Source organism: Ambystoma mexicanum, chromosome 4p (genome assembly GCF_040938575.1).
Source record: "Ambystoma mexicanum isolate Mex_15411 chromosome 4p, UKY_AmexF1_1, whole genome shotgun sequence".
Classification (NCBI taxonomy): Eukaryota; Metazoa; Chordata; class Amphibia; order Caudata; family Ambystomatidae; genus Ambystoma; species Ambystoma mexicanum.
The window spans coordinates 602,490,712-602,515,567 of NC_090927.1; the positions used below are offsets into that span (position 1 = coordinate 602,490,712).

General features: G+C 43.0%; 1 protein-coding gene across 1 annotated transcript in view; it reads right to left on the reverse strand.

Annotated features, from left to right (window-relative positions):
- COL21A1 (collagen type XXI alpha 1 chain) overlaps positions 1 to 24,856 on the reverse strand; it is a 1,372,657-nt gene that overhangs the window by 892,499 nt on the left and 455,302 nt on the right. The window contains exon 7 of the mRNA XM_069606149.1: positions 21,740 to 21,817. Within this exon, the coding sequence (XP_069462250.1) occupies positions 21,740 to 21,817 (78 nt within the window). The remainder of the gene's footprint in view (positions 1 to 21,739; positions 21,818 to 24,856) is intronic.

A 24,856-nucleotide genomic window follows, 5' to 3' on the forward strand; every position in this document is an offset into this window, starting at 1 on the left:
GGCTAATGCTATTGCTGTTTGTTTGGATTGTTTCCCTTCCCAAATTATATGTAAAAGCTTCCTTACGTTCATGGTAAGCATGAACGATTGGGCACAAATCCAACTTGTGATGGGTGGATTAAAAATGGTACGTATTTCTGCAATCGCATGGCCAACATATTGGCATAGATTTTATGTCTAAATGTATTAGTGAGTTTGGTGGGAAGTTGGCACAATCTGTGTGGTCATGGTAAAAGGGGCCCCTAGGGGACCGGATGTCTATGGAAACAAGGCGAGTCACCACACATGATAGAGACGCCAGACACGAGGTTGTATTCCCAAAGCTAGGGTTTTATTGCAAAACAAAAGTCTCAGTTGGCCAACTCGGTCTCACGTCCCGCGACGTGTATCTCTAGACCTCGAGGGATGCAAGAGCGTGAATGACGTACATCAGTTACATATATACAAAATGCATATCAAACAATCAGCTATGACATGTTTAACACCCCTCCTTTATTGGGTTTCTTTGAACTTGGTGTGATGATGGACATCTCTGACACTATGCACCTTCAAACATCTATTCTAGTAACAATTTGCAATTTTGTGAGTGCGAAGGCATCTTTCGGTTATTGACTAGAACACAGCACTTCTTTTCTTGGAAGCAAACTACATACGGGGGGAGTTGCATTCCGGACCTTGCTATCTATCAGGTGCTATTCGGTTTCTGGGAGCTGACATGCTCTAGCGGGCTCAGCAAAGGGGAGGCCGTAAAAAAAGCATAATTCAAGCCTTTAGCGGTATTATTCTAACATATTCTACCACATAACGAGACTGGCTGGCAGCTGTGAAATGATTAAATGCCCTGCAGCTCTGCTTCAAGGCTACATTTGGGAGGGAGCCGGGCATTCTTCCTGGCGCTGCCTACGTTTGTGTTTCAGCAAACTCTTGTTATCCTCACGGCCCTGCGGCCTTCTCCTTTTCACATACAGTCAACAATGTTTCACAGTCGAGCAGTGTAAGCGGAAAATATACTGCGAAGCAATAGGAACAGAAAGCAATGAGCAATGGTTAGAAAACAAAATGGCGATTCTTGTTCCATCAAAATGGCAGTTCATTGGCAAACTCGAAAACCCATATTTTGTCATATTTTGCATGAGACGGTTGGGCCACGGCCACCAAAATGCATTTGCGGTCTCAAAGTAGAGGTATCCCTATTTCTAGACTGACAAACCCTCCTTTGGCCGTATGCCAAACGTCTCATCTATTTATTGAAACCTCCTCTAGTGATGATGAATCTGAAGTACTTATGTCTGAGTCTTGCATGCTATCGTGGACATCATTGTCTTCATCAATATCTATTGCCATCAACTCTTTTACTGCTCTCATCTCCTTTGGGTCTGGGCTAGTTCGATCATGAGGTTGTTTTTTCTTTGTTATCATATGCATGCATCCTTCCGTACATCCCTCAGTTACCTCAGGCAAACTATGGGTAAACAATGTATACAACAACAGCACGTTAGGAATATTCCGAACACCACTACTAATATTGAGATCAACTTCCATCCCCAAGATCGTAGTATTCCCCAAAACCAAGATCCTATTCCCCAGCTCCCTTCTCCAGTAGGGAGTTCAGAGCTTAGAACGTGCATTTTCTTTATTGCTTCAAAGATCGTTGGGGAATAGTCATCGACATAAATGCAACATGCTGATCCCACTATTTTGCAAATTCCCCCACGATCAACCAGGATCACATCGAGAGCCATTCTATTTTGCAGCGTCATTAACCTGATTCCTCTTTCTTCCAACGTCATGTTAAATAATATATCTGTTGTTGTGTTTATTGTCTTCTTTAGGATTCTGGACAGTTGCCTTATATTATAGGAGTTCACTATCTGTCCTAAGAATGGAATGAATGATTTCGCTACATCATTTGCTATTAAAACACCTTCATCAGTCCTTTTGACTCTAGTTTTGGAAAATCTGGCCATGGCTGCTGTTTCTAAGAGGAATACTCCTGGGAACAGTAGCCCTAGGTAACATGTACCTCCCCAGTTTCTGAGCAACCAAGGGTATGCTTTCTCTCCGCATATAAAATAAACGGGATCACCTACGTATACTGGTTCTATTTCCCATCTTAGTACCACTGTATTCATACAACCAGTATATGTTCCGACTGAAAAAGATCCTTTCTTTTTTAGACAAAACGGGAGAGTTCTTGGGCTATAATTCACTGTGTAAAATGGGGGAATTGCATCTTTGTCCCCTTCTGTTCTTACACGAAACGTCATTACAGAAGTTTTTTTCTGGTGGGGACAATCTATCTCGTCTATTTTGTCGTGTTATATTTCGTGTACTTTTCTTCGTGGGCTCTGGGGCTATTACTTGTGCTTTATGGAAAATGGAACAACCCACAGGCTTCATTATTATCTCCTCAAACTCATTCATGTTGGTTCTGTCTCATTGACCCGTATTACTCTCATTCCATTTCCCATAGAACATTGCACCTAAAGATGCACTACATGCAGAACTTAATGGTAATGGCTGCACATACCACCCTATTCCTTTCCCGGCATGCTGTGGTAAATGGGCACATACCCAGCAGTTTGTTTTCTTTAGGATTGCATGTGTCATGTTCATTATCAGCAGTAAGGTGTTATTTCCAAAACCTTCCCTGTGTTTTTATTCCATTGGGGGTAGGGTATAAGTGATCACCTGAACCGGGCTTTCAGTAGTGGATATATTAATTATTGGTAAAAACATTTCTAATGGGTGTATTGTTTCTACCCACCATAATATTAGGGCTGTCGATATTGGTGCTACCACGCTCATAAAGCACATTATTATCGTTAGTACCAGCATACAATTTGTTTTACCATGCGTTTTTCTTAAACTTATAGGGCCTCATTACATGGAAGGCGGTGAGCCATGGCGCTATGTATCTCACTGGTAATGCCTCCTGCACCTGCTGATGAATCAAACGCAATTTCTGCATTAAAAGGCCACAATAAGTACTCAGCACAGGATGTTCTATCTCACTAAGTCGTTTTGGCTGAGGTGCGCACCAAACATTTGCCAGCCTCCCCATTACGATTTCGTACGGGGAGAGCCCAGTTTTAGCCTGTACAGACGTACGCATGCATAATAGTGCTATTGGTAATGCATCCACCGAACTCAACTTGCTTCCTGCACAAATCTTGCTAATCTTTGATTAAAGAATCCCGTTGTGCCTCTCCACAAGACCGGCAGAACTCGGATGCCTTGAACTATGGAATCTCTTATCAATCTGTAGACTCGCACATATCTGTAATACCACTGCACCCACAAAATGCGGTCCATTATCAGACCATCAGACTCGGGGCAAGCCAAATCTGGAAAAGTACTCCTTCAACATTACTTTTGCCGTACTCATTGCTGTGCAGTCCTTCAAAGGATATGCCTCCACCCACTTACTGAATGCACAGATCACCACCAAGACGTATTTTAAGTTTTGGCACCTCTCCATCTCTATGAAGTCAAAATGAATTACCTCAAATGACATGGAAGGCGGGCCAAAACTGCCTGTTGGAGTCACCGTTCCCTTTCCTACATTGTGTTGTAAACACGTGATACAGTTCTGCACCAACCTCTCTGCATTCTTTTTTATGTTTACATTCTGCCATACTGTAGAAAGGTGCTGTATTATTTTCTTGGCACAGATGTGCGTAGGGTTGTGGGCCATTGTGACCATTGCAGTCACATACGAATTTGGCTACATCCAGTTTCTAGTTCCCTTGTCCACCCAACAACCCTCCAGATCCAACTCAGCAGATCGCTCTGCCCATCCCTGTATTTCATCGGCCGTAGCCTCGGTCTGCATTTCTTTGACAGTCGCAACTCCATCTTCTATCATACAGGGTACTTCCTCTGTCTGAACCGTCATCGTCTTGGTATTCAAATCAGTGGCAGTTTGTTTCGCAATTCTGTCTGCAAACGTGTTTCCCTCTCCTACTTTGCATGTTGCTTTTTTATGTGCCTCGCATTTCACTATTGCTAGGCGCTTTGTAAACGTGAGTGCAGACTGCGATCGTACAATCAAAGAGCCATGTTGAATTCTGGCACCATGTGATGTCAGAAACCCTCTCTCAGCCCAGAGTCGACCAAAGTTATGAACCACTCCAAAAGCATACTGACTATCAATATATATATTCACATTCAAATTTTCAGAAATCTCGCAGGCTCTGGTCAATGCTATTATTTACACGGCTTGTGCTGAATTATAGGGGATTCTTTAACTTTCTACAACACTCTCTAGGGTAGTGATACCGTATGCGGCAGTTGTCGTGCCATCTGGTAATTTAAAACATGAGCCGTCACAAAATAACTCTCCATCCCGCTCTTTCTGTGGAATATCAGTTAAATCAACTCTTCCCTTGGTTTCTTCCTCAGTGATCATTAAGCAATTGTGGGGGGGTGATTCATTCTTCCCAATTTCTTTTAAGGTCAGTGGCATTAATTCTGCAGGATTCAAAGCGCTACACCTCATAATTTGGATATGGGACGCAAACAAGATAATCTCATATCTTGTCAATCTAGCAGAGGTGAGGTGTTGCGTCTGTGTTCTATTTAATAGAACGTCTATGGCATGTGGCACCATCAGAATTAAAGTGTGCCCCAATACCATCCCTTCCGTTTGTTTCACTGACGCAGCAGCCGCCGCGACAGATCGCAAACATCGTGGTAGTGCGCGCGCTACAGGGTCCAGCGCAGAAGAAAAATTGCTGCATGGCTTATTTCTTCCACCTTGTTCCTGTGTCAAAACCGCCAATGCACATCCTTCACTTTCACACACGAATAGTCTAAATATGTTCTCATAGTTCGGCGTACCCAAAACTGGAGCCGAACATAATACAGTTTTCAATCCATCAAATGCTTTCTGACATTCCTCATCCCACTGCAAAGGCATAACCGCATCCTTTCTAGTTAAATTCACTAATGGTTTCACAATTAACGCAAAATTATCAATCCATTGTCGGCAATATGAAGCCATGCCTATTATGGCTCTGACTCCTTTTTGTGTCTTTGGAATAGGCATACAAGAAATACTTTCTATGCATTCTGGCGTTAGTCTTCTCCCTCCTTTTGAAAGTAGGTAGCCCAAATAAGCCACCTCCTTTCGATTATACTGACATTTCTTCAAACTAGCTTTATGGCCATGTGCCGCTAGGTGTGACAGTAGTAATACAGTGCTTTCTTTACAAATCTCCTCTGTGTCTGCAGCTAGCAATAGATCGTCTATTTGTATTGCAAAAGTACACAACCCCTGGGTAATTCCAGCATGTCTAGCTGTTCTTTTAATGCTCTACTGTAAATACTTGGACTTTCCATGGAACCTTGCCGATTCCGCGTAAATGTAAATGATCGTCCTCCTAATAGGAACGCGAACAAATATCTACTGTCCTTGTCCACTGGAATACTAAAGAATGCATTTTTCAAATCTACTACACTAAAATATTCTGCTGAAACAGGTATCATTGTCAATATTGTAGTGACGTCTGGCACTAGAGGAAATTGCAGATCTACTACCTTATTCAATGCGCCTAGATCAATTATGAAACGGTATGGTACCTCATTACCTCCTTTTTTATAAACCAGAAGAATCGGGCTGTTGCATGTACTGCCTGTGATTTCCTCGATTACCCCTAATTTCACCAAATCAGTAACAATACTCTTCAATCCTTTTTCACCTTCAACCGAAATTTTGTATTGGGTTATTCGCGGTAGGGTAACACCTTCTTTCAAAATAATAGACTGACAATGGCCCGGTATGGGGATTACTGATATGAGTGTTCTGTTATAGTCTTCCGGAAAGGAGACCCTTCTCTTCTGCATCTGTATATGTTTGCGAGTAAGGGGACCACGTAATCAACTTCCAATTTATAAAAGTGTTGGTATACATACGGCATCTAGAAAGTTTCCTTTGTCTGCTTTGCTACTGCTATCAGCTGACTTGTATAACTGTGCAGAAGGCAGTGAAGGAATTTGCTATCGCATTAGGGTCTGTTTTAGTGGGGTTCTCTTTGGTACTAATATGGGATATGTTGCATTCCATTTGCCTCTTTTTAAGTTGGAATGCTAATAATCTCCCCGCTTTCTCCCCCTGCACGTATTGCATTTGTTTAAGTCAGAAGAGGGCATATTCTGCTTTATTAGTGACTAGTTGGTTAAAGCACATTTTGGCCTTTATGAGTTCCTGTAGTGTATGTTTGGAAAGGTTTTCTATGTGTAATTTTGTTAACTTCCTAATATCATTTTCTATTTCCTTTTGTATCTCCAAAGCCCTCTTATTGTAGGATGCAAATCGTATCAGGTATACTCTCATGTATGATTTAGTTGAGGCCCAGAGAGATATGGCACTTTCGACAGAGTGTTAGTTTAGCTCTAGGTATTCTTTGAATGTACCCTGTATTTTTGTTCCACTGCTTTGATCAAGCTTAGGTTCATGCACCAGTACATCGCTCTCTGGCGTATTATATCCAGGGAGTTCTGTAAGATCACTGGAGCATGGTCTGTGATCCCCGTGGGAAGTATGTCAATGGTAATTCTTAAATTGAGCAGCTCATTTGATGTTAGAAAGTAGTCTTATCATGCCTATGTCCTATGCACACACAACTCTCTATTGCCATGTTTCTCCTTCAAGTATAACAGGCACATTTTTAACCTCTATCAGAATTCTGTTTAGGTATGTCAGGAAGCCACTCGTGACCCCTATGGGAGCATAGATTGAACCCAAAATCAGTAGCATGTCACGTACTTTAAGTTTGAAAAGGCAGATTCCTTCCCTATCTTTCCATGTTTTGAGAATCCTATGGTTTAGGTTTTTGTTCAGAAGCACGGCGACCCCTTCCTTTTTAACTTTTGCTATGCAACTGTGGACTACCTTCCCTACCCACCCTGTGGCTAACTTGTCTGCTTCTTCTTGAAGTCTATAAGGCTATATCCACTGTGTTAGACTTAAGATATTGGGGAGTTTTCTTCCTTTTGATATAGCTGTTCAGCCCAGTTGACATTGTATGTGATTACTGAGAGATTGTGCATACCCTTGTGTGTCTCGTTTTTTGCCTCCTACACAAATCTATGTTCTTAGGCATTTGTGAAACCTTTTTCCATAAAATTCAGGATTTGATATTCAATTGACCTTTGAAGTAACCTACTTATTGGTAAAGAAGCACATTTTTTCCCTAGGTTATCAAGGAAAGCAATGGGTAAATCTTGATGCCCATTTTATATATGGGTATAATGAGTGAATTCACCCATGAAAGTGGAATCTTAACATTCTAATGCAATTCTTATATCATGCTAAAAAAAATATCTGCCCATATGTCGGGGCTCTTCCTGAGTATTCCGGTTGCCTTTGAAGTCTTCAAGTTTATTATTGCCTTCAAAACTTCCCCACCCAAAAAATGACCTGACTGTGTTTCCAAGTTTCATTTTATAATGTAATGATTACCTTTATACCTGGTCTCATATTTCTCCTCAAAACATTTGATTCAAGCAGTTGCTGCAATAGGAATAAACAGAACTCCTCTAGAAATCCCACAGCACCTAGAAACAAAGTGCTTTAATTTCCTTGCACATTTATTTTCAATGATAATCATCGTGGCTCTACAGAGAGAAAAAACAATGACCTTTCATATGCAGTAAACCAATTCATATAGCGCTGCCATAACTGGTGGATCTCATGCTTTCTCTCATCACTTCATCTTATCAGAACTTTTCCCAGAGCTCTAATCTTGCTGCACAGGTAACACTTCCTATCCCTGATAAAGGGAACAAAATTGAATTTTGTATTGCTCAAACTACATTTAGAAAACTCAGTAGAGCCCGACAAGTGTTCTACCAAATCTTTCATAACCTCAAAAAAAGGTAATTGGACACATTGCAGAAGGAAAACTGAGTGAGCAAAATTCAGTTAAAGGTTAGTCTAACAACATTTTATTGAGCTTATATATATATTCAAATGAGACCATTTAATTCTATTTGTGGCATGATTCACTTATAGTTTGCCCGTATAAATTGTTTTTCCACATGTTCCTCATACTAAAATACAATTTTAGTACTAGGTATTTGTGGTTGCTCGGATTCATCATCAGTAATTGTAATTCCTTTACCATATCTAAAGTAGGAAGGGACACAAAAACAGTCTAAATTATAACATTCTTTGTGCACCGACCATGCCATGAAACTTGGATATCTCTCCTTTTTCTACCATTCAGCATAACCATCTCGATATCATTCAGTAATACTGCATGCAACAAGCCATCTTCATTACATTTCTGAGGATAGAGATAACAATTTAATAAATTCAAAGGTCGGGCAGAGTAACAGAACCTAGATTCTGTGTGGTGACATCTGGATGTCTGGCATTAAAGTCACCCAAAACTATAATATTATTCCATGATGTATTATGATGACAATTTCCTAACATAGCAGCAATATTTTCTCTGATCAGAATACTTCTCTATTGATCCAGAGGAATATACATATTAATATCTAATCATGATGCTGTCATGATGCCTACCCCCGGGGAACCAGACCAGGTCCAGCAGCCCCGGGAGCAGGCATCACGTTCCCGGGGAAAGACCCAGTAACCCCTGTTAGGGGCCATCTGGACACAGTCCTGGCGCCTTTGGCGCCAGGTTCATATGAGACTTCAGTCCTGGCGCCATAGGAGCCAGGCTCATAAGGGGAAAACTTACCTGGACTTACCTGATGCAGACCCTGCTGCAAGGGATCCAAGCCCTCAAGAGGCCTAGAAGGGACTACTTTACCTAGGAACTCTTTTGCCACTCGGGTGTGGCGGTGGAGGAATACTTACCTGGAACTACTTTAGAGGCTATTTAAACCACGCCCGAAGAGCAGCACACGCTTCATGTTATTCTGCATCCAGCAGCGTGACGCTCACCGTGATCTGCAGCAGCATCCAGACTTCAGCCACACCCGCCGCGAACCCGGAGCACCTAGAAACAAGGGAAAGAAGGAGAAAGGTTAGAACCAGAACATTTACCAGCTTCTTACCTGATTCCAGAGCCATCGCATCGTTGAACCAAAGGAAAGACTTTATTTTTAAACATGTCGCATCGCCAGCAGCAGCGCCGCGCTGCACTCATCGTTCCTCGCAGCATCTTCACGTTTCACCGCAGCCTCCTGCATGTTCCCGCCACATTCCGGCACCTAGGGGGAGATAAAGACAATAAGGTGAGCCAAGGGAACATATAGAGGAATACTGGTTACCACCCTAAGACCTACCTGATTTACCACCGGGGAAACCATTCCTCTCCTCGGGTCGGCGCAGCTCCCACTGCACCATCGCCGTACCCCGGCCCCTAAGGGGAAACAAAAGCACAACAGGGTGAATCAAAAGAACAATCAAGGGGAGCCACCTCCCGCCATAGACTTACCTAATTTTACCGCCGGAGGTATAACTCCTCGACTCTGGTTTTCTCTCAGCACCTGAATAAAGGAGAAGACCACAGATTACGGGATTGGATAGGAGTGATGGTCAGGCATTTGAACTCTTACGAACTGCATACTTACGGCGTCTTGCCGGGAGGGTCAAAATAGCCCTGGAACTCACCAATTCCTTCGACCAGTGGAGCAACTGGTCCATCACGCACCCCTGCGCTCGAAGCAGGATGGAGAGCTCCCTCTTTCAACCCATAAGGTGAGACTTTAGAGGGGACATCGGAGGTGGTCAGTGGGGAGAACAACGGGTGTGGGGGGAATTTACACTCAACTCCACGGGTAGTTAAGTCCCCTTTCTCCATTCACAGAAGAGTACTCCTACCGGCCAGACAAACGACACATCTCGGCCCTACGCATTACGCTGGAGGAGGCCGCAGCAGCCCAGATCAGACCAGCGCCTCTGCGGGAGTCAGGTGAGCGTAACAGAACGCAAAGCCCACCTACAATTTCCCACCCGGGCGTTATGGAGACCTCAGAAACTGACCACCTGGCCCAATTACTAGGGGAACCTGCCCGTCAAGAGACCAATACTCTTAGGAGAGAACTGATCTTGTCAAAGGAGCGAACTGATGACCTTGCTAGGCAACTATTGCAAAGTCAGGCTGGACAAGCACCCCTACCTGGTTCCGGGGGAAATCCAGCCCCTGTGGTATCAAGTAACCCTGTGCAAATAAACCTACCTGGAAATATTCCGTTAGCTCCACCCGAACGCTTTGCCGGAGATCCCAAAAGGTTTGCCGTATTTATGAACCAATGCCGCTTGCACTTTTTATGCAGACCTGGAGCCTTCCCAAACGATCAAGCCAACGTAGCTTTTGTATTGTCATATCTCAGCGGCAGTGCAGCCGATTGGTCTATCCCACTGGTTACTCAGGATGACCCAATGCTCCGTGATTTTCAGGGCTTTCAAACTAGCATGGAAAGACTATTTGCCCGGCACTCTCAAGGACAGGCCCTGGATAATGAACTTTTGTCCCTACGGCAGGGTAACCAGGATCTCCTATGCTACATCGCGACCTTTAATAGGTTGATTGTAGAAACTGAGTGGCCTGAGGAAAAACGGATCACGTTATTTCATCGAGGACTTCGAGGAGAACTAAAAGATGTCTTGGCTCAAGTCGTGAATCCACCTCAAGACTGCGCTGAAAATATAGACTTAGTGGTCTAGTTAGATCATAGACTTCAGAACAGAAAAGCAGATCGAACCAGGTTTGAGAACCGGGTGTTGGTCAAAACCCCTGCTAACCCCAAAGGAGCCGATGCTTCAGAACCCATGCAAATCGGAGGAGTTAAAGGACCCTTAACCCAGAAGGAAAGAGAAAGGAGACGGCACATGCAATTGTGCCTTTATTGTGGGACCTCCGGGCATTTTCTACGGGATTGCCCTGTAAAAGCGCCCAAGAAGGCGGTAGGAGCTGCTGATACAAGCCATATGGAGTCAGACTCGGGAAACGACCACGCCCGACAAGCGTAGAGGTCCGCTTGCCGAGCTTGAAGAAGGACACTCAGACCTCGCATTTCATCATGCCAATGGTCCTCGTAGATCCTGAGCAACCACCACGTTCGATAGCGGGGCCATAGGAAACTATGTGGACTACGAATTGGCTTCCAGGATGAATCTGCCTCTCTGCCGTAAAACCACCTCAGATGTCATCACCACAGTTGATGGAACCGTAATCGCCTCTGGGCCTGTAATTCATTCCACCGCAGAGATGACACTAGTGGGTCAGGATGGGCATCGAGAGACTATTGTGTTTGATGTAATCAAAGCCCCACAGTTCCAGATAATACTGGGGATACCTTGGTTGGAAACACATAATCCTAGTATTGATTGGCGAGAAAAGAGAATAACCTTCCCGGGTTGTGCACAAACCTGTTATCCAAAGAACAATCTGAACGCAAGCCTGGCTACAGTAACCACAGCAGTCATGCAACTTCCTCCAGAGTACCAAGAATTCCAGGACGTCTTCCAAAAGGAACAAGCTAACACCTTACCTCCTCACAGATCATACGATTGTCAAATCGATCTCATACCTGGTGCACAACCCCCTTGTAGCAGAATCTATGCCCTTACGGAACCTGAGAACCTCCACCTACAACAATATTTCAACCAGTACCTTGCCAATGGTTTTATTCGCCCATCCAAGTCCCCTGCATCTTCAGCTTTGTTCTTCGTGCCCAAAAAGGAAGGTGACCTTAGAACGTGCATAGACTACCGCGCATTGAACCAGATAACGGTAAAAAACCGATACCCATTGCCTCTGATCCCTGATCTACTAGACCAGGTCAAGGACGCTTGCATATATACCAAACTAGATCTCTGGGGGGCATACCATCTGGTACGAGTAAAAGAAGGCGACGAATGGAAGACTGCCTTCTGCACCAAACATGGATTATTCAAATACCAGGTGATGCCTTTCGGGCTGTGCAACGCACCAGCAGCCTTCCAATACTTCATGAATGATGTCCTTCGTGAACTCATTGACGTTTGTGTTGTCGTATATATCGATGACATTCTGGTATACTCCTCTTCGGAATCTGATCATGTGAGACACGTCCGAGCAGTCCTTGAGAAATTGCGCCAGCACAAACTATATGCTAAACTAGAAAAATGCGTTTTCCATGCCACAGAAGTTGAATTCCTTGGGTTTATCCTGACACCGAAGGGAGTCCGAATGGACTCACGAAAAGTGGACGCAATCCTTAAGTGGCCATCACCAAGTTCAGTTAAAGGAGTTCAAAGCATGCTCGGCTTTGCCAATTTCTACCGCAGATTCATCACGTGTTTTTCACATGTTGTACATGCCATCACAGCACTCTTGCGGAAAAATAAATGCTTTAGGTGGACTGAAGAAGCCGAAAAGGCATTCCAAGAAATGAAAGCGAAATTCACGTCTGCACCTGTATTAAAGCGTCCGCGCCCTGAACTTCCATACATAGTGGAAACTGATGCATCCAGTCTAGCCATGGGAGCTGTCCTGTCTCAAAGGGACCCTGAAACTGGCCAGCTTCACCCAGTAGCGTTTTGGTCCAGAAAATTCTCGGCACCTGAGTTAAATTATCCAGTTACCGACAAGGAGCTATTAGCCATTAAATCCGCCTCCAAGGCTTGGCGGCACTATCTTCTCGGTGCCAGGTATACCATCACTGTGATCACCGATCACCGGAACGTACAATATTTAAAAACAGCCAAGGCTCAATCATCACGTCAACTCCGATGGGCATTGTTCTTTGCCGAGTTGGATTTCATAATCACCTACCGCCCAGGTTGTAAGAATGGTAAAGCTGACGCTCTATCCCGAATAGGGATGGGAGAGACTGAAGTGAACTCAGAACCAGTACCTATAATTTCCGAACAAAGGATTCTTGGCATGACCACTCTACAAACTCTAGAGGACATTCAGAGTAAAATCCAGCAACTCTTTGATCCTACAGCCTTGCAGGACTGGGTAAAGAGAGGCCCGAACTTTTCAGTCAGCAATGACTTACCTTATTACCAAGGGTGCCTGTTTCTGCCACACAAGGAACTACAAGAGCTAGTCATTTCCCGTTATCATGATACCCTGATGGAGAGGCACCCAGATATTGCAAAAACCAAAGCAAAAATCAAAAGACAATTCTGGTGGCCCACCTGGCGAAAGGACATAAAGTCATTTGTGATGTCTTGCGGTGTTTGCGCCCAAAACAAAAGTCAGAAGAAAAAGCCAGCTGGACTCTTACAACCATTAGACATTCCGCCTGCACCATGGCATACCTTATCATTGGACTTTATTACTGACCTACCTCCTTGCAATGGGTTTAACACCATTCTTGTTATTGTGGATCTTTTTTCCAAAATGGCCCACTTTATTCCTTTAAAGGGGCTACCTTCAGCTTCAATCCTAGCCAAGGAATTTCTTGAAAACATTGTTCGTATACATGGATTTCCATCCGTATTGGTCTCTGACCGGGGCAGTCAATTCATTTCTCATTTTTGGAGAAAATGTTGTCAACTGGCGCAAATCGACATGAGGTTATCAACCAGTCACCACCCCCAGACCGATGGTCAAATGGAGAGGACCAACCAGACTCTTCAACAATACCTGCGTTGCATGTTGCATCAGACTGAGAGTAATTGGAAGGACATTCTTTGGATCGCTGAATATGCATACAATAATTCAGTTCATTCTGGAACTGGGCAAAGCCCTTTTTATACCCTATACGGGCACCACACTCGAACCTCAGACCTTGACTCACCCCAACACCTAGAAATGCCTGCAGTTGACCATTTACACTCCACTATTACACAAGCCTTTAAGGAAGCAACAGCACATTTGAAGCAAGCGAAGGAGAAATACAAGAAGGATGCGGATCGGCATAAAAGTGATGCTCCACAATACCAGATAGGAGACCAAGTATGGTTGGCCACAAAACACATACCGCTCAAGGGAACACAGACCTTTAACCCAAGATATGTGGGACCTTACTCTATTAAGGCCATTATTAACCCGGGGGCCGTCAAGTTGTACTTACCGGCTAATATGCGGATTCAACCCGTCTTTCATGTGTCACTTTTGAAGCCAGTGCAACCAGGAACAAGACTAACCAAGCCACCCGACCCCATCCTTATAGACGGGGAACCCGAATTTGAGGTTAAAAACATCCTGGACTCCAAGATGGTGAAATCAAAACTTTTTTATTTGATTGACTGGAAAGGTTATGGAACACAGGAAATGTCTTGGGAATCTAGTGACCACGTACATGCACCTCGGTTGGTGAAAAGATTCCACCAAAATTTCCCGGACAAACCTAAACCACCGGGAAGAGTGACTTTAGGAGGGGCCTTGGGGGGGAGTGCTGTCATGATGCCTACCCCCGGGGAACCAGACCAGGTCAAGCAGCCCCGGGAACAGGCATCACGTTCCTGGGGAAAGGCCCAGTGACCCCTGTTAGGGGCCATATGGACACAGTCCTGGCGCCTTTGGTGCCAGGTTCATATGAGACTTCAGTCCTGGCGCCATAGGCGCCAGGCTCATAAGGGGAAAACTTACCTGGACTTACCTGATGCAGACCATGCTGCAAGGGATCCAAGCCCTCAAGAGGCCTAGAAGGGACTACTTTACCTAGGAACTCTTTTGCCACTCGGGTGTGGCGGTGGAGGAATACTTACCTGGAACTACTTTGGAGGCTATTTAAACCACGCCCGAAGAGCAGCACACGCTTCGCGTTATTCTGCATCCAGCAGCGTGACGCTCACCGTGCCTGCAGCAGCATCCAGACTTCAGCCACGCCCGCCTCGAACCCAGAGCACCTAGAAACAAGGGAAAGAAGGAGAAAGGTTAGAACCAGAACATTTACCAGCTTCTTACCTGATTCCAGAGCCATCGCATCGTCGAACCCAAGGAAAGACTTTATTTTTAAACACGTCGCATCACCAGCAGCAGCGCCGCGCTGCACTCACCGTTCCTCGCAGCATCTTCACGTTTCACCGCAGCCTCCTGCACGTTCCCGCCGCATTCCGGCACCTAGGGGGAGATAAAGACAATAAGTTGAGCCAAGGGAACATATAGAGGAATACTAGTTACCACCCTAAGACCTACCTGATTTACCACCGGGGAAACCATTCCTCTCCTCGGGTCGGCGCAGCTCCCACTGCACCATCGCCGTACCACGGCTCCTAAGGGGAAACAAAAGCACAACAGGGTGAATCAAAAGGACAATCAAGGGGAGCCACCTCCCGCCATAGACTTACCTAATTTTATCGCCGGAGGTATAACTCCTCGACTCTGGTTTTCTCTCAGCACCTGAATAAAGGAGAAGACCACAGATTACGGGATTGGATAGGAGTTATGGTCAGGCATTTGAACTCTTACGAACTGCATACTTACGGCATCTTGCCGGGAGAGTCAAAATAGCCCTGGAACTCACCAATTCCTTCGACCAGTGGAGCAACTGGTCCATCACGCGCCCCTGCGCTCGAAGCAGGATGGAGCGCTCACCCTTTCAAACCATAAGGTGAGACTTTAGAGGGGACATAGGAGGTGGTCAGTGGGGAGAACAACGGGGGTGGGGGGAATTTACGCTCAACTCCACGGGTGGTTAATTCCCCTTTCTCCATTCACAGAAGAGTACTCCTACCGGCCAGACAAACGACACATCTCGGCCCTACGCATTACGCTGGAGGAGGCCGCAGCAGCCCAGATCAGACCGGCGCCTCTGTGGGAGTCAGGTGAGCGTAACAGATTCCCTTTCCCATGACAATTAACTGCCAACACATTCTTTACTTTGAACATCAAGCATTAAGACCGTAGTGGCAAAGTGCTATTTACAGTGGTTTTAAGTCCTCCAGAAGGGCTCTACCTTAGTCCCTTATTAGTTTGATTTTAATAGCATTCATAGGCATCTACAACCAGGCTAGACATTACCCACCACACTTACTGGAGACACATTATATAATTTCCCTGTAGAATAATTGTTTGCACAAAAGTTTATATTTATAACAAACCACATGTGTTCCTGTGTGGCCCTTTGAGGTGACATGGGTGTGGTTTGCAATACACTTGAAGAATTATGTGTCTTGGGTATTACATAACATGCTGTGCTAGTGTCTGATATCATGCACCCAGGTTTACAGTCCCAGTCCAAAAATCCAGCTAGTAAACATGCAATGTTTTACTCAAAATATAAAAATTATTGCAAAGAATAAAGTAACTTCAATTATTCTGGAAATCCCTACAATGGTATGAATAGCAAAAACAAATATCAAAACGAATGTACCTGCTTACATGAACCTCACTATTGACAGTCATTCAGGCTTTCACTCTCAATACTACTTTTATATATTGCACTCTAAAAGATACCAAGCATCTTAAACATTCATACTGCTTTTAGACAACACGGTTGACATTAATCATAGCATTTTAACATGAAGCAAGTGTGTTTAAAACGTTCTGCTTTTAATTAAGTGGGCCACTCTATTCTGGTTGACAGTATAAAACATGTTGCAAACTTTTCACACTCATCAATACGATGGGCAAAATACTTTTGTGAATGCTAACTAGAATGTTTACTGGTGATAAATCAGCAGAGGCCATAAAATTACCCGACGGGGTGCCTCAGGGATCGTGCTTTTCACCACTTTTGTGTAATATGATTAGTAAACCACTGTTTGACTTATTGGATGATCTGAATATTATTTATACCAACTATGCAGAAAATACCCAATGCCTGATTCCTATCTCAGGGGACTATAACAAAGACTGTAACCATCAATGATGTCTATTCTCATGTTCAAAAGTGGATGGCTCAGAATGGCATGGCCTTTAGTGACTCTAAAACAGAGCATATGCTTGCTGGCACTGCTAAGGGGACCAAGAAGCTAGGTCTGTAAAATAAAAAGTTTGTATTGTTGGACATATCAAGTCAAAAGAAAAAACTCTATCAGTTTATCTGGACTCGAAGAGGAGCATGAAGGCTCAAGTGAGCAATATTGTACCCATCTCAGCTTATCATCTCAAGCTATTAAGCCAGATCCAACCTTTTGTGACTATTGGCAATTGTGCTATATTGGCAGGAACAGTTATCGGGGCAAAACTGGATAATTGTAGTAGCTTGCTATTTGGAATTGATAAAGATGAGCTAGAAAGATTGCAGATAATCCAGAACGGCGCTATTTGCATAATCAAAGGTATAGGCAGGAGAGAGCAAATTACCAATGCAAACACTCCACTGATTACCAGTGGGAGCCAGGATCTCATTTAAAATGTCAACTACCATGTATAAATGCTGAATCTGTAATGATCCAAAATATCTATCAGAGAGTATCTCCTGGCAACCCACTCAGAAAGCACTGAGATCCAATAACAATAACATGCTATATATACCTAGAACAAAATGTACTCTACTTGACAAATGTACATTTGTTAGTGCAGCCCACAGACTGTGGAATGCCCTGCCACCCAATCTGAGGAGTAGTTCAACGTTGGCTGCCTTCAAACATAGCTTAAAGACACATTTATTCAATGGAATTGCTCATCTCTAAATCCATGGATGTAGCGTTAAGGCAGCACTGCTTGGCTTGTTATTTATATTTGTGTCTTAGTGTATTATATTTGCAACTGTTGTCTGTAAGCTCCTGATGACTATGGGCTTGTTTTGGCGTCATACAAATAAATAAATAAATAAATAAATACATAAATAAACTTAATTCCTTTTTCTCCAGTATCAAAACAAGAGAACTAATTTAAAGTACATGTACAATCAACTTGACTTCCCTGTGTAGATGTGAGGTAGTGAATGCATAGGCTAAGGCAGGTCATTTAAATTTAGGCAATGGGCAGTTTAATTTAGATGATGTAGATTTCGATTGGAAACCAATTGTTTCAATGATTCTTAAACGCTGCTTTGCACACGTCTGTGGGGTGTTCTCAGAATATGTATGTGCAGCTTTCAATGAATACATGTGTGAGACTTACACCAAATATGAATGTTCTACTTTCAATCTATACATATGGGTGTGACTTTGAATATAGCTGTGTGTGCAGCTTTAAATACACCTGTGTGGGTGTAATGCTTTCAATCTACCCCTATTTAGTTTTCCTTCTGCCCCACAAATTTGGGCTGGAGAGGTAATGTTCATCAGTAACATTTACAATCTAAGGACCCCCATGCCCTTTCCGACTGTGCATTTAACAATATGGGACTGCAGGGGTTTAACACTTTGCAAGATTCTCCTTGAATAGGATACATTTTCTGTGATAATTTTGGTTTTCACCAACATATCATTTATGGGTAAACTCACGCCAAGATGCAACATTTTGCATGCTGTCACAGTAGGCGATAGTGTGTCGACTTCAAAATGGCTGGGAAACTCTGTGAGGCAAGGATTATATTTAGTGGTGCTTAAGTTTGAAAAATAACAGTCTGCATTCAAGTGCACAGAAGTTACATTCAGTTTTAAATCTCACCCTTTTAATACAAAAATGCTTTGGGTTTCAAGGAAATAACATCTCACTTTATTCACTGAACCTGTGCTCCTGTTCTCAAAATGCATTCCCCTGAACTCCCAGCCTTCTATGCTCCCAGTATTTTCACTGGAACATCTAAATGGACAATGTGGCCATTATATTCTGAGCTTTTATGACCTTTTTTCATGTGACATCTTATTTTGGAGAAATAGCAGGTGAACCAGTCAGTCTGAAATTACTTCTTAAACAAGCTCTCTTTTGAGCTTGCTGATGGAAACCAATTTCCAGCATGGATTGGCAAACCTTCTCACAATTGGCTGGTCTACAGTCTGCATGGGGTCAGTCATCCAAATGGCCATAGCTATGCTCAAGTGTTAACAGAAATCCTTTGAACTTCTTCCCAATATTCCATAATAGGCATCCCTGTGTTCTGTGTGCAAGCTAGTATATATCTTTAGAGTCCTCCTATGCCTTGTGACTAAGGGACCATTCTACCTGTCTCATGACACACAGAAAAGGAGGAGTCAATACACTCCAAATATTAAAATAGCTATTTAATTATCCATACCTAGCTTCGGATGTGAACGTGTGAAATTAATAAAATATATATCACTGTAATCTAGATATTAGTGCACACAATTGAAGATGCAGAACATTGCTGTGCATCAATATTTCAAGAAATACATGTTTTTGCCATTTTTCCCCTAATCATTCATAGCACCATGTATACATGTACACATGGTTTGGTAGATATGCTTTCTAGATCCAAAATTCAATTTGTTTTGTGTTAATTTGAGGTTGCATTATAGACTTACGATTATTTTATGATTACATTTTGTGATTTCAAAATACACATATGTAGGCTTCTATTCATTTTTTAAGTGTGGAGTTGCTGACAGAACTTTGTTTGCATGATATCAATGTGTCAAGGCCAAAATCGGATATATGACTGTATGGATTGAGATAATGCTTTTTTATGAGGTGTATGTTTTGACAAATGTTGACAAGTCTCTTTGAAGTCCATGCACCACGACCATCCATTTGTCAGTGTCCTTATTTGTATAATCTTCAGGACTAACTTAAACATTAGGCATTTGTGTGGCCCCTTCATGTTTTTGTGATATGATGTCCATGAAAACATTCCTGAGCAGATGTTTCAGCAAGGGGGGTTTGTTTTGTTTCAAGCTCCCTTAGCATCCAAAAGAAACATGTATTTTCCAAGGTTTAAATACACAAGGTGATTCTAAGTGAAATGGATACATTGTAGAATAAATAGAACTTTTTTATGAGGCTTCATTTTTCCCCATGACCTTTTCTTGACAAATGGCATCCGAATTATAAGGACATGTTAAGAAATCAAGTTCTTTTTAAAGTTTAAAAACACTAGAATGTTTTGCGACTGAGGCTGGGTCCATATGTTTATAACATATTCCAGTTGTTTGGGCCTTGTCTTGGTGTTTTTATATAAAGAATGTTCCTGTTTAAATACACTCAATTCTCAAAATGTCATCAGCATCAAGAAGGCAATAATTGAAGAAATGTATTGGAACTGTCATTGAAATTCCCATGTAATCACAGTTCTCAGCGTTTCTTCAGCACTGATAAATCAGTCTCTAAGTTCAAAGCACAGATCTCAGAAACTATTGGAATCCAAAAGTCACTTTCACATTATTACAATGTTGTTCGGCAGGCCCACGTATATTTACACTTTTTACAAATGCCCTTTTATCTTGGCAGTGAGCAAGAAGTGCAATCCAACAGGATCCCTGAAGGAAACAGGATCCTCTGAAGGAAACCCCACAATTTTTCTGGACAAGTTAAAGTTGCCCAGACACAGTAGGGTTTTCTACGTATGCAGTATGCTCCAGACTCATTTGTGAATGTCCTCTACAAATAAAATTTTGAGTATGGGAACAGCCAAGTTCTTGCTGTCCAAACTTGATAACCTGAATAAGTCCAGCAAGTGGGGGCAATCAAATACACTTGAGCAATTAGGAGCCACAGTAAGTGTTCCATATCTTTCTCTAAGGCAGTAAGGTATTGTCTGAAGTGCTAACGAAGGCTTGCCTTGCTTGCCACCCCCTTTGTAAGAGTTTTTTCAGACATATCTCATGGTAAATTCATACTGTCAGGGATGCTCCATAATAGGAAACCATCCCAGCAATCACTTCACAAAACACAATGTCCATACTAAAGGTAACTTGGTTTTATAAATAATACTTGATAACACATTCATGCTGTTGTTTGTCACAGTATATAACAGTAAATAATATTTCAAGGGTGGCCATCCCATGTGGATTCATTCAGAGCTTGGAGCCACTTGTAAGATAATCAGAATAGACTTTCCCAACCTCATGGCCCTTTCACTCAACTTCAAGAGGGGTCCCACTATGTTAATAATGATTGTTTTCTTGAGACATATCGTAAAAGCTTTTAACACTTTTGAACACTCAATAACACACTTCACTGCCCTAGGAAACAAAAAATGCAGCATCTCTATTGTGACTCCAGGGGATTTGAATTGCCAAGCTGAATCGGCAAATCTTTCTGGAGAAAATTTTAATCTAGTGGATGGAAACTGGATGAATATTCTGTGCAGTATATGTCTGTATTGGATCTGTTTCATATTCCTAAATTCAGCCTACACCAGTCAGATTATGTTATTCTCTAATACTACTGCTCACTGCTGTGAGGGTCTATGTGAGTCTGACAGATGGCTGCCCCCAAGCACCTTTACGTATGTGTTCTGGTTCCAAACTCTGGCAGGTGTCTGTGTCACTGGAAAATCTTGTCTCTATCTCTCTCCCTCTTCTGGGGAGGAAACCCCCACCACCGTTCTTACCCATCCCAGCGCTCTACCATCCACCCTTATCAGCACTCAATACACCTTGTCATGCAGTTTCTACTGCTCATCCCTTAATCATGCTTTCAGCTCGCTGTACGCTCTTTGCTGTTCCCGGGGGAAATTTGGATTTTCCTTGCTGACAGCACATTTTATGGAAAGCACATAGTTGCTGATGTGTTTGTTCACCAACATGAATCCACTGGCTTTAATGCTTATTATGGTTTGTAAAGCACCCAAAATCGTGAATGATCTCCTACCTGTATATCCTCTGTTTCACAGCACTATTCCCAAATCAAAAAACTAAAAACACAAATGCAAGCTCTTAAAATCAAGCAACAGCTAATTGAATGTGATCAAAAGCTGCAAATAAAACAAATGATGAGATGACAGTATGATAATAGCTGATCATCTCATGCTATATCATTCAAAAATGCAAAAGAACACTTAATAACAAATTGGTCACACTTACGATTCCTGGAATTTCACAGGATGTTTCACGATTGTTTTGCTCTGGATCACAGTAGATTCTCAGTTTTTGGATACTGAACTGTAAGAAAAAAATCAAAACCTTTTAAAGTTTGATTAGTTTGCATGAAAAAACAAATGGTTTACTTTAGCTTGGCCATGCCACTTAAATTCCCTAAATCACTGCAACCCTGATTCTGAGGTGCATTCAAATGTAGAAATGTTTGCACCATGAAGTGAGAACTATTTCCTTAATAGCACCATATTATGTTAAAGTAATAATGCCCATACTCCATTCCACTTCTCAAAATTGTGGTGATCCACACTACCTTTAGCAGAAGCTCAGAATCGGTTACTTGATCTCCATAGATAGGCAGTGGAGCATATTGCAAATGTAGCAACAATAAAATGCCACCTCTCCCCCTTAATAGTTTAGAGATAATCACACCATTCCTAGAAACGAAACAAATTGCTACCCATATGACAACAATCATGATGTTATGTTATGTTATGTTATGTTATCTTATGTTATGTTATCTTATGTTATGTTATGTTACAAAATGAAATAAAGTACACGGTCGCCAGAGGCATCATTGTCTTTTAATTGTTCTCAAGTCTGTGTGTCTGATGCTTGTGGGCTTTTGGTGCAATATAAATTAATAAATAAAATAAATGGTACTAAGGAACCAACAGGTTTGAGGGGAAAAACAAGTGGGTTTTTAAAAGTCGCCAAAAGCTAAAATGATCTTCAGTTGCACGAAGGGGGATTGGAAGAGCCTTCAAAATTCTGGCTGCTATGATTGAGAAGGAGCGACCGTCCATATGGGACTGTTTGCTCTCTACGCTCGAGTGACGCTCACCTTCTTGTTAGCCCCAGATTTCCATCGGAATCTGGGGATAACAAGAAGGGGAGGATCAATTGAGCACAGAGAGCGAACAGGCACATATGGCTGGAACTTCAGCTCTAGGTACTCTGCTCCTAGGCCATAATAGGTCCGGTGGACAATGCACAGAGCTTTAAAAACAATCTGCGTTTGTAAAGGTAGCCAGTGAAGTGCACGCAAGACAGGCGATATATGAGTACCGTAGGGAGTGTTAGGAGCAGAGCAGCAGGCTCCAGCTTCCCATCAGTTGCAGCTAAACACTGGAACTCCCTACCGTCTGAGCTGACAGCAAAGACCTCCTACTGGCCTTTCTGAAAGGCTCTTAAAACCTAGCTATTTGCCTAAACAGGACCCCCACTGCCCCGACATCCAACTACGTACTCAAATCACAAAACTATTCTCAGTGTAACCAGTTGCAACAGTGTCCTGATGTCCTTGGGCTTGGGCGCTAATCAAATGTAAAAAATTAATGAAATAAAATAAGCAGTACGAGCCGCAAAACTTTGCCATAACTGGAGGCAGTGAAGAAGATAAAGAGGTTGGCCAAGAACAGTGAATTGCAATAATCTAAATGGCGTATGATGAGAGAGTAGACCTCAAGGGGATGGAGACCGGAAGGAAGGAAGGACAGATCCTTCCGGAGAACCCTTAGCTGAAAGTGACCAGCTTTGCAGATAGAGCTGACCTGGGATGCAGCCGACAGCATCTCGGAAAACATGAACCCCAGGTGCCTCACCTGAGAAGCAGGTGAAGGACATGGGCCAATCTCCGGGGACACCAGGCAGCCGACCACAGTGTCGAGGGAAGTGAGCAGCCCGAGCTGGGGCCAGGTGAAAGACCCACCACCAAGACCTCAGTTTTGTCATCATTCAACTTGAGCCAATTGCTGCCCATCCAGATTACCACCGCCGCTAAGCAACCCCTAAAATGAGACGATGTGTCCGGCTGGGCAAGGTCCAACCGGACAGTGATTTGAGTGTCATCAGTTTAGGAGTAGCAGCCAAAACCGTGGGAGTGGATGAGCAGCAAAAGAGACTGAATATAGATGTTAAATAGAGCTGGGGACAACGCAGAGCCCTGAAGGACACCACAAGAAAGTTTACTAGTTTGTGAGAGAAAAGGAGGAAGAGAAAGAATCTGGGTCCTATCCATCCGAAAAGATGCAAATCAGGATAGGACCTAAACAGAGAGGCTGGCCAGTGAGAGGCAGTGCAGCAGCAAACGATGGTGCACTGTATTGAACTCTGCAGAAAGATCTAAACCAATCAGTGCACCAACCCCTCTTGTCCCGGTCTACCAATCAGGTCAGGTCATCCAAAGCGGAAACAAGTACACCTTCCGTGCCTCAGCCTGGTCAGAATCCTGATTGTAAGGTATCCAGCACTTGAGAGTGCTCAAGGAAAGATGTGAGAAGAGGGGAAACCAAAGACTCCAGGAGCTTCTTAGAAAAAGGAGAGAGATAGGGTGGAAGTTGGCAAGAACGGAAGGGTTGAGAGGTTTCTTTAAGAGGGGGATGATACGGGACTGATATAACTCAAAAGGAATGGAGCCTGCGAAACAGGACAGATTAACTGCATTGGAAACCCGGGGGGCAATTTGAAGCATGAGTTCCTGGATGATTCGTAGAGGAATGAAGATTCATAGAGGAATAGCTTTGGAAGGGGGGGCTGATTTAAGGTGATTAGCAGTGCTTATAATATCAGAAGATGAAAATTAATGTGGACCACGAATTGATCTCAACCCTAGATGGGGCTGGTAGATCACAAGTTACTACACACAGGAATGTCGCTCAATCTTTACAGGATTTAGGTACGGACAATATTTTCTAGGTGGTGATTTTAATACTGTTATGAACAAGGATTTGGATAGAAGTGTATCAATGAACAGTAAGCAGACTGATCGACATTATTTATCCTTGCAAAATCTACTAGAAGAACATGCACTCATGGTTTATTAGAGGATGACACACCCGATGACCAGGGAACATAGTTTTTACTCGGGCGCACACTCTGTTTATTCTAGACTTGATATGTTACTGACAGCAGGGAAAATGACAGAGAACCACAGCATGAGTGAAATAGGCAACACTCTGATAACCGATCATGCACATGTGAAAATGGGAATTAAGTTGGTTTGTCACGAACAAAAACAATATACTTGGAGGATGAACAATGCTTTCTTACAAATGGACGAGGAAGTGGAGAAATTGAAGACTGAAATTGATTTTTTCGTGTCAG